We start from the raw sequence: 17,586 nt of genomic DNA, 5'->3' as shown, positions 1-17,586 counted from the left end.
CCAAATTCAGCCATGCAGGAAACAGAAAGCAGACAGGAATCTGGATAGTGGTCAAATCCTGGCTTGGATTTAGAATCAGACAGTTCTGAGTTTCATGCAGATTGCAGGGTAATTTGCATATAGGCTGGTTTGTGTGAGGAGGACTTCAATACACTTCAATACACAAAGGTGAAAGACCACTGACAGATCTGACTGAAGACAGAACTTGCATTTCCTGCCAAATCATTTTAGTGCCATAGTGAGGATAAAAATATCATGTGCCATTAATCATCCTTATTTGCCAGGGCATTGTACATTTAGACTATGCATTTAAAAATTCTTCAAAATTTTCAGTACATAATTATTCAAGATTCGTCAACACGTTTATAAAGTAACAAAATCTATATATTATTTATTAATGCTTTCATTGGCTTCTTCATAGAAATTTAGAAATGCTGTATACATTTGCTGCAATATTCTTCTGTCTTCCTGCTGTGCCATTTCATGCCAGCTCATCTGCTTTGCACATATATGTCCCATGCCACTTATGCTCCTAGTAATCCTTGCCATTCTCTTCAGCCTTGGCCAAGATCATTTTTGAAAATTTAAAAAAAAAGGCTGACATCAGAGTGTCTTCTTGGTGGTGAATGTATTATTGCTGACAGGAGTAAGAAATTTCAGTATCTGAATGATGCTTGCCTTGCGTTCCTGACTAATACCGCCTGTGCTGTTTGCATTTAGATATTCCTGCTTTTTTGCCTGCATGCCAAAGTTCTTCAAAAGGTCAGAAAGCATTGTCAAAAAATATAGAAAAGTGCTTCTGAACCACAGTATGCTGAATCACTGCACACAACTTGATCGAGTATAGTACACTTTGAGTTTATTTATTTAGTCTGTGCTTTGCTTTGGGAGAGCTTTCGCTGAAGGTTACTTTATAATCATTTTGCTGTCTGCTGTGGACTGTGCTCATGCTTTTTTGTCCCAGACCATTTTTGCACATACCGTAGAAGCCTCTGATTAAACCAGAAAGGTTAAAACCAAGAACAGACAATAGATTCCTATTATTTCTAGAGGTGGATTTGTTTGGTATTATAATTATGTTATTGTCTCACATAACTGCTTCCTTCCTGTTGTCTAGTTTTTTTACATTATGTAACTGACTTCTTGTTACATAATTACCTTGTATTTTAAACTTCATACAATCATACTCTTCATTTACTGTATCCCCAGGATCATTTCCATAGACGGATGAAAGACTCAGTCTAATCCAAGTATATTAACATTCAAAACAGTATTTTTCACTGATTGCTTGCTGCCAATTGAAAGCCTTGTTATCACAATTGCAATGATATATCTGCATACCAGCATGTTACCTTTCTGTTCAATTGCAACAAAGTAATAAAAACGTGAAGCAGCTGTGTGCTAGAAACACTGAGAATCAGAACACTGGGACATCACTATGCTGTGCCTTCCACATAATCCCCTTTATTATTGCAATATTTGTATTACCCTCAAGAATATTAAAACACTGTGCCACATTTCTTACATTTTAAATCTGCGTCTGCAGAGCAGCATCAGGGTTGGGCCTTCAAATGCCCCACGAAGGGGTATTGCTCATTGCTTTCCAGTTTACCAGCAATGTCTCTGTCCATCCCAGGTTACGCTCCGGTTACGGGGATGTGCCACCCTCTGAGAAGCTGCACACTGAATCATGAAGACGGCTTCTCCTCTGCCTTTGTGGTGGCTCATGAGACCGGCCATGTGTAAGTGCAGGGTGGAGCTTTAGGCACCTTTAGGTGCCACTGCAGTGATCTGCAGTGTCTCAGATTGTTATGAGGCAGCAGATGAACTGAAGAATGTATCCTGTGACTGGGGAAAATCAGCTTGTTTAAGTAACCTGGATCCTCTCTTTCATTTACTCTGTTCCTGATATGATACTGTAAATAAAAAAGTTAAGTAATATTTGGACATTTTTTTCAGTGCCTACTAAGCATGTTGGGCTCTTAGTGAATTATGCAAAATTCATTTTTACAAGTTCAATTAAGCTGGTCATTTGTATGATTAATTTCCTACATTAAAGATGTCGAGTGCAAAAATAACGTTAGTTTGCCTACATTAATTAAAATCATTTGACCTCGTCAGATTGATTTGGAGTATACATACAGTCGTTCTACATTATATACATGATTCATTCATTATTACAAAAGAAATTCAGAAATTTCGGAAAATATTTTTGCTAAAAGAACTCAAGAGTGCTATGTTGTTCTCTAGAAAACAAATCTATGATTGAAAGCTAGAAATATAAACAACTTGAGTAGACAAATAATGAGCTCTGAGCCCTTTTCTGAATCCTGATTGTAGAAAATGGGGATATAGTTTAGTTGAGGATAATACAGTGCTCATTATGTTTCCTTTTTTGTAAATTTTACCCAGATCTGATTTTACCTCTAAATAAAGAGTTGTTAAATAAAATTCATGCATTTAGTTTTTCATTATTTCAAGGTACTAAAGCCAGCATTTTTATGCATTTTATCCTTTTCGTTTCCTTTTATGTTTGTGTTTTAAGGGATAGCGTTCAGAATGGAAGAAAATAATTAAAATCATTTTGAACTGGAATTGCAAGCATTTTAAATGACAGAATCAACTTGCTATGAAATTAATGCACTGATTGATAATAGCTCCTGTGTTTCAGGAAGCCCAGAATGATAGTGGGTTTTCACATCAGAACTCTGATCACTGCTTTAGCTCAATAGTGCTGTCTGTGTGGACCAGCCTGGGCCTTTCAAGCATGAACTGAACTGACCTTACTCTGCTTTTCAGCTCCAGCAACTTTTTAGGTTGCACTATTTGTGTTATTACTTCCCTTAAGATAATTGCAAAGCACATTGAACTTTACTCGCCTTTTCAACAATCACTTGTTTCCAGTGTTCATAGCAGGATGTGATTTTTATTGAATTATTTTAGCAGTGTAGGAGTAGACTGTCTATGATCTATTTAGCAATCTCACAATCACGTACAGTACTGTATGAACACAGTATCCATTGCTTGTCCTTTAATTGGTTAAATATATAAAATATAGAATACATGTAAGCACTAAATGCAAACGTCTCTTATTCTTAATCTACTCCTTTAATTTCTTGAAACTAATTCATGCTTAAGTGAACTTTTTGCCTCATTCAATGTTTTGAATATAAATTTCCCTCTTCAAGGTAAATAAAAAAACACAACCAATACTGATGCAATATTAAAACTAAAACAAGAGATTCCCTTTCAATTGCCATTACCTTTGGCACTATAACTGTAGTATTTTGTGAAGGTTTACAGACTTGTTTCCTACATTTTGTATTGCTTGGTGTTCACTGGATGGACTTTTCAGAGGTGGAGAATTAGTCCACCATTAATGTTGCTGCTGCTTTCTTGAGACACTAACGTGCAATTTTAACAGGTTAGGTATGGAACACGATGGCCAGGGGAATCGCTGTGCTGATGAGACCAGCATGGGGAGCATCATGGCTCCTCTGGTGCAGGCTGCCTTTCACCGCTACCACTGGTCCCGCTGCAGCAAGCAGGAGCTCAACAGATACATACAGTACGTCCCATCCTCTCACGTTTTAATGGTGCATTTGAGTGTTGGAAAGGTTTTATTTATCAGCCTGTTTACAGCCATCTTAACTTCTAATCCTTTTACAGCCTTGTATTTTGCATCTGCTGTCAGATAAGGAACAAAACAGGCCTGTTTGGGAAGGAGGGTCTAGGTGATCTCAGGCTATAGAGTGTGATGTTGTGTACTCAGTTTTGCGTTTTGTTTCCAGCTCTTATGACTGTCTACTTGATGATCCCTTTGAGCACAAATGGCCCAAACTCCCGGAGCTTCCTGGGATCAACTACTCTATGGATGAACAGTGTCGCTTTGACTTTGGAGTGGGATACAAAATGTGCACTGCTGTAAGTATCGTTCTAAAACAACGCTGGTGTCAACTTTTCTGTAAGTCTTTCTAAATAACTAAATGGTTTTTTAAAGGAAATTCATATACGTCATTAGGAAAAAGACTGTCCAAACTGTTCTGAGAACATGTTAGGTCTGTGAGGTTCACAGATCTCCCCATTTCACCTCTCCCAGCCTTAATTACATTCACCATTCTGTCCGTGTCCTATCACAAAGATTCAAAGACCCCTGCACCAGTAAGATGGGTTTACTCCTTCCTCCAGCACACCACGATCAGCTGATGTCTTTCTAATACTGAGTACAGATTGCCTTCCAGAACTCCTCTTTACCTCATATAGTGGCTGCCTCCCTCCTTCCCCCACCCTCCTGTGTGCTCCACAGCTGAAACATTGTGTTTTTATCTTTTTTCTCTTTGCTTTTCAGTGTGGAACTAACCTTGCATGCTAACACAGTTCCCCACTCTAACCCCCACTCTGACTGTTTAGAGTAAATCAGGGCAAGTATTGTTTCGAGGGGGCTGTTGATTGCAACACCGAGCCCTGGGTGGTCCTGCAGAGGGAGAGAGCTGGACTCACACCTCATTACCTGTGATTGAAAAGGGAGGCTCTGACACCTTTTTACCCTCCAGCCTGAGTCATACAGTATATGTTATGAAACTGCACATGCATAAATAAAGCTCATTTAAGCTCATAGACAATGTTGCACAGATCACATCTGTCTTTAGGGAATGCTGTCAAGCTGACATCAATGACAAGTTCCTATTAACCATTTTTGCAGTGAAGATGCTGTGATTACTTTTGTATTTTTGTATCAGTTGTAACAACCAGAAAGCACAAGGTACTGCAATTTTCCCAATTGGTATGTGATTGCTCAAGAGGGCCAGGATATAGCACATTCTTTGTGTGATTGCTCAAGAAGAGCTAGATATCAGACATTCCTTTCCAGAGTAAAGAACATAACAGTATTTTCTGACACCATGATATGGTTTTTGTTTTAGTTTCGAACATATGACCCCTGTAAACAGCTGTGGTGCAGCCACCCAGATAATCAGTATTTCTGCAAAACTAAGAAGGGACCACCAGTAGATGGGACAGAATGTGCTCCAGGAAAGGTGAGTGTAATCATTGTTTCAATAGTCATTCATATCAGTTACTTCTAATGATTAATACAGTAGCTTTATAGTTGACTGTTACCCATCTGTAATAAATGTACTAATGTCCTCTGTAGACAGAAAGATACAAGTCTTATAATAATCTTGTACTATACCTTTACATAGTCCAAGCATTGCAGGAGATAAATACTTAGCAAAATGGAATTAAAGAAATTTAGGAGAACAGTCAAAGGAAGTCTGTGTGAGGGAGTGGAGGTTTTAAAGCTTATTGTTCTAAGGGTGCAAGCAAATGTGGAACATTTAGAACAACCTGTTTAGTAAACACAGAGTACAACTGCAAGGAAACCACTGTATCTTCAGAACCCAAACCATGGACTGATTGAATGGTTTTCCAGAACCTGCCGAAACTCAGCCTGGTAAAAAAGAAATCAAACCAGGCTTTGCTTTATTGCAACATTTGCTTTAGTCAGTGATGTAATTATGTGTTTTTCTATGTCCTTTTCCTATGTGATGTGAAATCCGTGATTGTGTCTAGTGGTGCTTTAAGGGCCACTGCATCTGGAGGTCTGCCCAGCAGCCCTATAGTCACGACGGAAGCTGGGGCTCCTGGAACAAATTTGGTTCCTGCTCCAGATCTTGCGGAGGCGGAGTACGTTCCCGCAGCAGGCAGTGCAGCAACCCACCGTAAGTCCTCGTACGGCTTTGCACAGGGAGAGGAGGCTGTAGCAATAAAAGTGTGCTCACGTAGCTCAGTGTTTCTTCTGAATTTTTCTGTCTCCCTTAAAGCCATGATGTCTCAAGGCCGCCTGTAAATGAAATATTAAACACCAGATTACCCGTGTCTCGGTGTGTCACTGAGCCACTAAGTTTACAGAAAGCAACGGGTAAAGGTTCATTCCATGCTGAAAGGTAAAGAAAAGCAATGCTGTTTTGTTTTTTCTTTACCTTTTAGCATGGAATGAATCTTTACCTGCTTCTTTGTAGCCTACGCATGCTGATGCAGCTCCCTGCTCGAACATTTGACAGAAAGGACACGCCATATGAAATCAAGTGTCTACCGGGATCTGACTCACTGTGACCCTTTATTAGACTAAGTGTTTGTTGAAAAGAGATGGAATGGGCGAAAACAAGGAGGTGTACTGAGAAGTAAACAACAATACTGACCTCTTACATTACAGAAGCCAGTTGCCTCAGAGGGGTTAAAAGAAATATAAATCCTTACAAACCACGAGTACTTAAATACATTCTATTAATCATTTTACCTGATTGTTTTCTCCAGACCTGCGTATGGTGGACGAGACTGCCCTGGATCAGGCTTTGAGTATCAGATATGTAATACAGAAGAGTGTGCTGGCCCTTATGAAGATTTCCGTGCACAGCAATGCATTCAGCGAAGCAACAAATATCACAAGAACATCAAACATACATGGCTGCCGTATGAACATCCAGATGGTGAGACTTTTGAGTTATTAACTTTTCTAAAACATCTTGTAAAAATGTTGAACTAGGAAGAAATAGTCAACGAAAGCTGGGAAAGATCATGAATTATAAGGATAACAATAGTGTGCCTTAGCTAGAATTTGTTTTTAACTCTGCCTCTATAAGCGATACCTTCATACCTTCTTTTGCTGTTTTGCAGAGGCCCATAAGTGTGAGCTGATCTGCCAGTCGAAGGAAACAGGTGAAGTGGTTTTCATGAACCAGGTGATGCATGATGGGACACGCTGCAGTTACAAAGACTCTTTTAGTGTCTGTGCCCGTGGAGAATGCCTGGTAAGGAATCTCATCTCATTTTCATTTCCTGCCCTTAATATCAGGCGTGTGTTTCAGAACTGTGATGAGCTGCTATCATTCCTGCTTAGTGTTTCTGTTTTTTGATTATTTTGGTTCCAGTTGTGATATTGTGTCACATCATGGCAGATTTTAATTCTGTGCTCACTTTTTTTTCCTGCTCTCACTTACCTTTTTTAGAATTAATGCTGCATGCTGAAAGAAAATGAAAATAATACATGTCTAAACCAGGAGTAGTTTGTTCTGAGTGGAGTGTTTAGATGTGTGTTATCCACTAAGTCTGCAAGACTGTTTCTGAATAAAATACCTTCTTGTTTCTGGCATTATGTTCTTTTATAACTTTTGTCTTGTCTTATTTTGTGTTTGCTGAGCACTGGGCAACATGCCTCTTGACTTTCCCTTCTTTTTCCAGCACGTGGGATGTGATAAAGAGGTTGGATCTTACAAACAAGAGGATAAGTGTGGAGTATGCAGTGGGGACAATTCTCACTGCCGGACTGTCAAATTGACACTAACCAAGACCCCCAAGAAGCTTGGTATGAAACTAGAATATAGTATTAACATTTGTGAAAATGACACACCTAAGCACTTTCCACTGTCCTAATAGCAAGGATGAGTCCAGAACGTATGAGTAGTTAATTCTAGATTTTAATTGGAAGAAAGAACTGCACTGCAAGACACCAGCTGTACTGAAGGCAATTTTCAGCTTTACTGTAGGCAATGTCAGTTTGTTTCACTTCACTCAAGTCAAAGATTTTATAAAGTAGAAAATACCAGAAATTAACCCCCTAAGAGATTTATCTTCTTCCTTATGGAAATCTCCCTGTGGTGAGAGGTGAAGATGAATTGTTACTAAAATTGGAGAGTATGAAGAGGATTATGTAGAATGACAGCAGTTTATACTATGTGTAGTCATTTATCATCAGCTGTGCAGCATCCCTGGGTCTACTGGGAAGTTCTGTACAGTATTGCTTGACATTAGTAGGACATAACAGTGTTTCCTATGCTGAATTAATTCCTTTCATTTCTTAATTTAATTAGGAATGCTGAAGATGTTTGATATCCCTGCTGGGGCAAGGCACATTTTAATAGAGGAAAATGAAACCTCTCCCCATGTCATTGGTAAGTACACTGCATTACCAGAACTAATATGCACACATTATTCTGTATCATCTATGCAGAAGAGTGCTTGAAAAAAATTGATTTACGTCAGTCCACCTTCAAACGTCATTAAAAGTATTTCCAAAGTGAAAGTGAAGTATTCCTTCAGTTCCTGTTCAAATATCAACCTTGTCCAGGTTATATAAAGCTTCAGAGACATTTATCTCAATTGAAATTACTGTCATGACCTAGAAACTTCACCCATACAGCTTCTTCTATTGTTAAGCATTAGTACTTCACATCAAAAGAGTTATAAGTAATTAGGTATTGATTTTGCAGGCGTGTCTATAAAGGTGAAATAGCTAGTGGACTCTTCTTTGCTAAATTTGTGAAATTCTACTTGTACTAAAGTGATCACAAAGCATCCAATTTTCTTCTTGGCAATAAAACACACCTTAAAATCTTGATCAAATTATTTATAAAGGTGATAATCTAATTTCACTCAATTTGCTTTTGGTAACTGGCTTATCCAGGATTGCACTCCCAGCAGTTACAGGGTACAAGAATGGACCACACCCTGCAGGGCACACACACTCACATGCATCCACTCACAAATGCAAAGGGGTTGGGGAGTGGGCAATTCAGAGGTGCCATGTAACCTAGCCAGCGTGTTTTCCAACTGTGAGGCAAACAGAGCATCCAAAGGAAACCCACATGGCCACGAAGAGAACGTGCAAACTCCACACATAAGGGGTCCCAAGCTGTAATCAAACTGTAAGCCAAGTGCTATGGTGTAGCGGCACTAAATTCCTCATCACTATTCTGTCTTGTTCCGCATCTGTTGTTCACACTTCTTAAATATAGTAATAATACTAGAAGTATTTTTACTTTTTATTTTTAGAGTGAAGTTTAAAGTAGACAACAGTACAACTAACAGTATAAACATGAATGTTACAGCAACGTAAAAAGAGGGCTCTAAGCTGCTAATAAAGTGTAAACATTGATGTATCCTGATGTTATTTGATATGTTGCTTGTGTCTGTCTCTGAGAGCTCTGTAGGAGCCCCTTGAGCTCTGTCAGGTATAGGCGAGTGTTTGTGACTCTTCATTAAGAACACACAATACCTCTCTGTGTAGATCTCTAACTCAGAGGGTCTGTGGCTCTGCGCCAAGCACTCCTAAATAGGTCTTTCTGAGAAAGCTATTAATTCAAAGGAAGATGAGAAGGAGCCTTCAGGATTATTGATGAAGGGAACTGTGTGGCTCAGGCAAACTTAGACTGGAAGGAAACTTTCACATAAAAATAAATGTTTAAGACATAAAAGTAGTAATAATAATCATTATCACTGTTATAAGTACTGATCCTGGGAAATATATCAGAAGTCACTGTAATGTGATAAATTCCAAAGTTATATGCTCTAGTTTTCATAATGCACAAGACTGGTGAGAAATGTTATTCTTTTTCTAAAAGAAAAACAAATAGGTGTCTATTGTTTTGTGTTCTTAGCATTGAGAACAATTGGAAATATTCTTGTTTTAAAAAGACCTTGTTTTAAAAAATCTTTTTGATCTTTGTGCTCAGTGAAGAGCATTATTTTCTCCTTGTTTTTTTGCTAGCTTTCTCATTTCCAGCTTTTAATTCCCTGGAAGTGGAATCTTTTAGAGCATTAGAGACCCTCAGTACATTAACAGCCTCCTAATTGAAATTACATGCCAAGTAAGATTTCATTAGGAATATTAGCAGAAGCATTGATGTGCAAGCTCTTCCTTTATATGCCATTTAGGAATTAGAAAATATTTGCAGGGTGATTTAGTCTTCTATTGAGATGTGGTCTAAAGGGTAACTAATTGTTTTTCTCTCTTTCTCTTGTGTAACAGCTGTTAAAAACCAAATAACAGGCAACTTCATACTAAATGCAAAAAGTGAAGATGCCAAATCCAAAACGTTCATTGACAGTGGTTTGGAGTGGGAATATACCTTTGGAAACGGGAAAGAATCCCTGAAAACAACTGGTCCCCTGCATGAAGGCATTGTCATCCTGGTAGGAACCTGCATTTCAATTGGGAAATGGGAAAGGGGTTCCATTTTTGTGCTTTTATTAGATACTGTATGTTGTGTAAACACCAACATTTGATATTACTTCACTATTCTAAGATGCTGAAGCTTGAATTTTGTCTGCCTACTAGGTTATTCCTCAAGAAGACGACTCCAAGATCAGCCTGACGTACAAGTACATCATTCACGAAGACCTGCTGCCAGTGATCGGCAATAATAACGTCTTGTTAGCTGAGCTCGACACTTATGAATGGGCCTTAAAGAGCTGGTCACAGTGCTCCAAACCCTGTGGGGGAGGTGGGTTTGTGGAATCTTCAAGAAATGTGGATTCAATCTCCACATGCAAATTGCTGAAAATTCTGGTCAGTTGTTTTCACTGGAAAATAGAGGGGCTTATAAGTTTTGTTTGTGTGTTCAAACTCTATCAAGAAAACTACACCCTGGCGCAATAGTCTCACACATACGAATGAGACTTGGGAAAACTCACACACATTGACAGCAACAGTAAACATAAGAGAGGCACTGTACGTGCTCAGTCTGGCCATGTGTCTTATGCATCTGTGACAGTGGTAGTTCTGCCATAAGGAAGCACCTACAGTTATAGAAAAAGCCCCCCAATTTGAAATATGCCACCTCATTTTTTAAAATGTACTGTAATTAGGTGCCCTGTTATTCATTCTCAATACCAGCTACCATCTATGTTCATGCTTTCTGGTTTGTACTGTCAGTGTCCTTGGTATGGTCCTATTTGTATATGTGCCCAATTTCATTGCTTTGCGGTACAATTTTAATAATGTACTTGATTTAATAATCAAGCTGACTTCCAAATACGCACTTTGTGAATGGAATGCCATGTCAATTATACCCCGCTGGATGTCAAGGTAAATTTCAAAAGCAAAGATAAAATATGTAATCAGAAGTTCAACTAAGGGTCACGCATGTGGCCATGTCTTTGTGAATTGCTTACTGGAAAAATGTATAGTGAGCACTTCTGCATACTAATCTGCTTGTCAATTTGTGTTTGCAAAACCAATGTCGAAAATGATTTGAGTCTCTTTACATAATGAGCTGATCTTATAAAATGTCCTTAGCACAGTAAGAAGACACTGAAGAGAGAGATGTATGTACTGTACACTCTGATGTTTAATTTTCTAGGAATACAGTACACAAAATATGGATGCAGAAGAAAAAGTGACAGCAGGATGGTGCATCGGAACTTCTGCGAAACAAGCAAGAAACCCAAACCAATCAGAAAACGATGCAATGTTAACGAATGCAGTCAACCAGCGTGAGTTTTAACTTCTGCTGAAATATTTAAAGACATTTTCTAAAGGATCATGTGGAAATAAGATACCTTAGGATGTATCGAGAGACCTAAGATCTGAGGAAAATATTTCCAGGAGAAATCTGTCAGATCTATTAAATTCATTGTGATGTCCAAGTTAGGCCAGGGTTGCAGATAGAAGCCCCTCCCCTATAGCCTGTGTTGCAGAGGGAAGCCCCTCCCCTGTAGCCTGTGTTGCAGAGGGAAGCCCCTCCCCTGTGGCCTGTGTTGCAGAGGGAAGCCCCTCCCCTGTAGCCAGGGTTGCAGAGGGAAGCCCCTCCCATGTAGCCAGGGTTGCAGAGGGAAGCTCCTCCCCAGTAGCCAGGGTTGCAGAGGGAAGCCCCTCCCCTGTAGCCAGGGTTGCAGAGGGAAGCCCCTCCCCTGTAGCCAGGGTTGCAGAGGGAAGCTCCTCCCCAGTAGCCAGGGTTGCAGAGGGAAGCCCGTCCCCTGTAGCCAGGGTTGCAGAGGGAAGCACGTCCCCTGTAGCTACTGTAGAAACTCCCTTGGTTCTAGCAGATGCCGCAGAGCCCTGTAGCAGAGTGTGTCTCTGTCTTTCAGGTGGATGGCTGAAGACTGGAATCCCTGCAGCAAAACGTGTGGGAAACTTGGATTCCAATCACGAGTAGTGCAGTGTGTTCAGGCACTGCACAATGGCACAAACCGCACAGTCCACACTAAGTACTGCACTGAGGAACGTCCTGAGACACGCAGACCCTGCAACCGCTCTCCCTGTCCTGCACAGTGGAGAACAGGAGCCTGGTCTCAGGTGGGTTTTTGGCTCTAATTGAAAGGATACAGACAAGAAGCTACTAGAAGCAATACGGGCCAAAGCATGATCTCATCTCTAATAAGCCCTGGTCAAAGCATTGTAGTCCGCCTGAATGAAAGTGGGCTGTCACATCAAAAAGTTCCAGTTTCCATGTATACAAAAATGTAGCACCAAAGGATGAAGCACTGTTCTTTTATATGGGATGTATGAAATCAAGAAACAGAAAATGAAAAATATTTCCTCCTACACAAGCACACTTCGTGAGTACACACATCTAAACATTATTGATCAAACAGCTGCCCAGAGTCTCCTGTGACTCTTCTATTTGTGATCAAACCCTCAGAAGATTGTTAATGATAATAATAATTAATAATAATAATGATAATAATAATATATGGAATAGTCTCTTATTTATAAGTGAAGTTACAGACTAAATGTTTATGTCTCTTATTTTTTCAGTGCTCTGTGAGTTGTGGTGAGGGAATTCAACAGCGGCAGGTTGTGTGCAGATCTACTGATAACAGCATAGGGCACTGTGAGGGGCCGAAGCCAGAAACAGTGCTCATCTGTAAACTGGAGTCCTGTCCAGGTAAAAGAAGAAAACGCTGTTAGAGGTGTCTGAAAGGCTAAGGACTGTTTGTTAGATTTTAGCACACTCCTCTTTAAACAAAGGTTAGGAAATGGGTTGGGTTTGGAAATAAATAAGTCATGTTAATAAATAATTTATTCGATACTATACTTAAAAGTTTTTTTTCTTAATAATCATGCTCCTCAACATTTTTAATGGTATGCTATGTGCAAGATTGATGGGGAAATTCTGTTTGTCAACTCCTGGGAAATGCAAAGTTGTTTAAAAAACAGCTGTTTCCAGAACTATTTATATTTATTAAAAGATGAGGTAAAAATTCTGAATTTTAAGAACAGGAGGGTAATTTTACTTTCATCCTTATGCTTCAGAAAGAAAATATTTGTTAAAATCCTACGAATTAAAAATTACCTGCTTTGAAAAATAGCAGGACATAAAGTAGACAATTCAAATTGAGATTAATGCGTTGATGACCATCTCTGGCTATTAAAAAGCCTGAGTCATTTGTTAATCTAAGCTCTGCGTTTGCAGATTTTGATTTTGTCCTTGTGCTGCCAGTTAATTTCCTGTTCATCTTGGACAGAGGACTTTGTATTTGCAGAATCTGATTTAGTTCTTGCCTTTGTGTGCCACCTGCTGATTTTATCATTGTTTCTGCTGTGTATAAGCCTTAATTGATGGCCTCAGACCATGTCCTTCTTGGTAGGGTGGGATCTAGTCTTTCTGGGAGTGTCCTTTGTTGCCAGCAGTGGAATGAAGAGGGAGTTCCATGAACTTGAATGGGAAAAGGAAACAGTAGCTCTTTTAATGAAATGAAAGACAGCTTGTGATCTTGTGCTAAAATGTCCTGAAACTTGAATGCAAGTTTCTTCTGGCATAGTAATACCCATTTTCCAACAGTATGAATGAGATAGGCTGATTTTTTTTCTGCCTCGTCAGAGTTATTACCCAGTAACTGAAGCCTTTGAAAAGTGTATTTTTAAAGCAAAAGAACAGTTTCTAAAATGATGATCACTATTGTGTGGTTTGTGACCAGGTGTCCTTTAAGGTGGTTTCGGAGATAAATACAGAAAGAAACTGATCTACATCATTCTTTCCTTCAATGTTATAGGGAAATCAGTGTTACCCTCCACAAGCATGGAAACTGTGGAGAATGTGACCCCAAAGGTACAATGGGTATCTCAGATTGCTCCAGAAAGCCCTGTTAATAAAATTTCTACAAGTAAGTATTCAGAAATGAGAATGTAAGAATGCTGAAAACATAATTGTGATCATACTTTTTATTGGTTTTTTTTGTTAGTACTGTTCACCTATTTCTGTGAGCTAACTAGGGTTAATTGATTTGAATTATTAATTTTTAAATACTTTTAATAAGAAAATGACATAGAGAATTGGACCTCAGTCCACTGGTGAAAGCAGCTTGTGTTATCAGTTTGATTTATCCAGACACTTTTTCATGTTTTTTTTCTTTCTTATTTCAAGGCTGTGTTAATATTGAAGTATCTTAGGTCTGTGTGAAGACAAGCCAAGTTACGCCCACATCACAGACTGCATCTGTACTTGCTCTTTGTACATCCCTCTTTGAGAGATGCATACTGTATAATGGCTCACACTTTGTGTGGTTATGAAAATCAGGCACCAATTGGTTTTTCCTCCCTGAGCTATTTTTATAGAAAGATTAGGACCCGAAGTTGTAGACTACATCTAGTGTTCAGATAAAGTATGGTCCTGCATTTGAAACATAGTTGCAGAGTTGTTTTTCTAATGCTTATTTCAGCAGAATCTTGCTTCAAAAAGAGTTTGGGTATGGCTCTGTAATTTTGAAGGGATTGAAGGGATTCAGTAGAATGCACAATCTTAACCTACATACTGTACAGAGACTTTTCAACCAGTGAAAATAAGCATTTTAATTGTACAGTAATGCTTTTTTCTCATTTTTGTCTTGTCAGAATAGAAATGTAAGCAGTCAGTAGGGGCTCTGCTAAAGAATTTAGTAAACACATTACAAAAAAAAGATATCACTAAATATCCTTCAGTGAATGCTTTAGTTGTAAATGAAATACTTTACAGATTTGCGGTATAGGGAAAGCATTATGCTTTTTTAGGAACACCCAATGCAATACCTTACTGCTAACTAGACGTAATGGTTTAAAATCTTAAGAAGATCCATTCTCTAAAGATTGAGGTTAACTAGTGCAAACTACAGTTTGGACAGGATCTTTTAGCAGCACATAAGGACACAGATTTCAAAGGCTAGACCCGCCGCAGCAGTTTTCCGACTATTGACTGACTTGTTGGTTCTCTCAGATGAGCCGTGCCTTGGTGATAAATCCATCTTCTGCCAGATGGAGGTCCTGGCTCGCTACTGCTCCATTCCAGGCTACAACAAGCTGTGCTGCGAGTCCTGTAACAAGCAAGTAGCTGGAACTACGCTGCCACCCGGTTTTGACAAAGCTACTTCTGCGCTGGGGGATTTGGGGACCACCACTTCCCAGCCCAGCCCTCTCCCCTCGCCGGAAATGGTCGGCCCCATGGCAGAGAGCCGACCTCCCACGACCAAAGCTGCTGCTAGGAAACTGAAAGCTAAGTCGCCCGCCCCCACCGTCGATCCCGGGAGTCTCAGGCCTGCCGGCCCCTCGACGGCAAGCTCCCCGGCTCGCTCTCAGGGCCCCGCTGGCAACGCGTCGCCGCTGGGGCAGGAGGACCCCGAAGACGCGGCCACTCTACCTCCAGGCCACAGAACGGCAGGGGCGGGCGCCGAACGTGCCCCCGAAGCCGCCGCCGCCGCCGCCCCGCGGAGGCCTGCCTCAGACCCAAGCAGAAACACGCCTGGCAAAAACAACCGAAACAGCACTGCAGGCGCCTCAGGGCTACCCAGATCAAGAAGGGATGGCTTGGGATCTGAGAGGGACCTGACGCACAGAACCATGCCCGTGGTGACATGAACAGGGACGCCCTCCATGACTGTGCCACACCACAATGCCCTCACATTCAGAAGCTAACAGTTTTAAACTTTGTATTCATTTGTTTGATGCTGAGGCACGTTTTGCAACCGGTTGGCTGAAAGAATTGTACAAATGGACTTTCACCAGTAGTGGTTATACCTCAAAACTGGTCAATTTCATGCACAAATCCTGCATTACAGAAACTCTTCTGCTCAAAATGAGAAACGGAAGGACAAAACTCAAGGTGCTATAATCTCAAAGGACTACGAGACAGGCTAACACTGTCTTGGATCAGTGGACAAGTGTCTTAACATATTATTTAAGTGCATCAGAACTACTGTTGTACTGATTTTGTGAAGATATGAGGTATTAACTAAATACCTTATATGGGCGCTGTGATTTGCAGAACTTGACACTGAATAGGGACTACGTATATAAATCCTTGTTTTAGTGGTCAATTGTTAACACGCTCCTAAAATCAGTTTCCAAAATTTATTTTCCCAAAGAATGATTTTAATTGGAACACATTGCTGCCCAGCTATCTATGGTAACACATCACTCTCACGTTCTAGCATGCGAATTACCTTTGTGAAACCTTCATATACAGTACTTGTGTTAAATGCTAATTGTTTTTTTAATAACTTGATATATTTTCAAGTAATGTATATATTGTAAATGTCAGCATCCTATAAAAATGAACAGGAAACCATGTAGAATAAAGTGTACTGTAATGGAAAGGAAGAGAAACTAGATTTAGATCATGTGAGTCTAAAAAGGAGAAGGCCCTGATGCTGCTCAGTGTGTTTCCTTCCTGACTTGCATTCGTTAACTCCATGACGTGTTGTATAGTTCTTGTATATACGTGAATGAGAGCTTTAAATGTTAATATTTATTAAATTGTGAAATGTTAGGAAAATATAAAAAGTACATTCAAAAATATTTGAAAATGAATCCAGTTTGTTACTGTACCATCACAGTGATGGTGAAACGTGTTGTAGCCTATCCAAAAGTCATGGCAAAGCCCTAGACACAGACTTCACTGAGTGACAGAGACCATTATTTTATGATGTCTCTGTGGAACCTTAACATTCTTGAATGCTAAACAATGGTGTAGTTGAGTATTGTGACATATACATTGTATCCCACAGGGAAGGTTTTGTTTTGTACTGGTATTTTGTATCCAGATAGCACAGTGATCTGTATATTTATTTCTGAACATGTTTTTACAGCAGTAGCAATAACAGTGGTGCTTTATTGTGAAGAGAATATGCTTCTTCAGAAAATGAAACACTGGGACACATTTCTACACACTTTCCATCAGGAGCATACATATTTAAGAGTGTAACTGTCATTACACAACTGTGAGTTACTGTTTTCACAAGAACAATGAGATTGTGTCTGCAATCTGTAGTTTACTTTATACACTACTTTGTGGTGCGTTACAAATGTCAATATATATTTTATTACAGCTCTAAAAATGTGAAAAAAAATTGGCTTTAAGAACTTCAGATGTATTCCCAAGACCTCAGTTTTAATAATGGAATAACAGATGTTTATTAAGAAATAAAATGTCTTTGATTTGAATGTAATCTCATCTGCAGTTGTTTGCTTCTGCCTGATTCTATCAATATGCTGTGTAAAGTACTGTACATGAACTATTTTTTCTTTCTGCAAAAGAAAATATTTAAAAGTATACATCTAAAGTACAAAAGAGTACAGATTTGTTTGCTTAACAGTTTCTCATGTCAGAAACTATTTGCATTCATTGAAAAATGGAACTCAAGATAAAGGAAAAATTGGTTTATTGGAGTATGACGTGTTTTGTAGATAAATATGCATTTTTAGTACTAACAAAAATGAACTAAAACTAGAATAAACTATTAAACTAGTATTCTTAAATTTTTTTGTGGTCTTAGATGTACAGTAACAAGCAGAGCAAGCCTCAAAAACATTTCCTGGAAATATTAATGATCAAAGAC

The 17,586-nt window shown here is 39.3% G+C and overlaps 1 protein-coding gene across 1 annotated transcript in view; it reads left to right on the top strand.

Moving 5' to 3' along the window:
• The window catches only part of adamts14 (ADAM metallopeptidase with thrombospondin type 1 motif, 14), a 67,181-nt gene extending 49,986 nt beyond the window's left edge, over positions 1–17,195 (top strand). The window contains exons 7-22 of the mRNA XM_088916792.1: positions 1,637–1,742; positions 3,425–3,568; positions 3,792–3,924; positions 4,923–5,036; positions 5,572–5,720; positions 6,316–6,488; positions 6,676–6,809; positions 7,240–7,363; positions 7,869–7,949; positions 9,806–9,969; positions 10,115–10,280; positions 11,139–11,271; positions 11,866–12,073; positions 12,536–12,665; positions 13,774–13,884; positions 14,970–17,195. Of these exons, the coding sequence (XP_088772918.1) occupies positions 1,637–1,742; positions 3,425–3,568; positions 3,792–3,924; positions 4,923–5,036; positions 5,572–5,720; positions 6,316–6,488; positions 6,676–6,809; positions 7,240–7,363; positions 7,869–7,949; positions 9,806–9,969; positions 10,115–10,280; positions 11,139–11,271; positions 11,866–12,073; positions 12,536–12,665; positions 13,774–13,884; positions 14,970–15,607 (2,708 nt within the window). The 3' untranslated portion in view covers positions 15,608–17,195. The remainder of the gene's footprint in view (positions 1–1,636; positions 1,743–3,424; positions 3,569–3,791; positions 3,925–4,922; positions 5,037–5,571; positions 5,721–6,315; positions 6,489–6,675; positions 6,810–7,239; positions 7,364–7,868; positions 7,950–9,805; positions 9,970–10,114; positions 10,281–11,138; positions 11,272–11,865; positions 12,074–12,535; positions 12,666–13,773; positions 13,885–14,969) is intronic.
• The last annotated feature ends 391 nt before the right edge of the window (positions 17,196–17,586 follow it).

Source organism: Atractosteus spatula, chromosome 5 (genome assembly GCF_055471065.1).
Source record: "Atractosteus spatula isolate fAtrSpa1 chromosome 5, fAtrSpa1.hap1, whole genome shotgun sequence".
NCBI lineage: Eukaryota > Metazoa > Chordata > Actinopteri > Semionotiformes > Lepisosteidae > Atractosteus > Atractosteus spatula.
The sequence above is the reverse complement of the archived record's forward strand: the minus strand, read 5'-3'. Positions and strand labels throughout refer to the sequence as shown.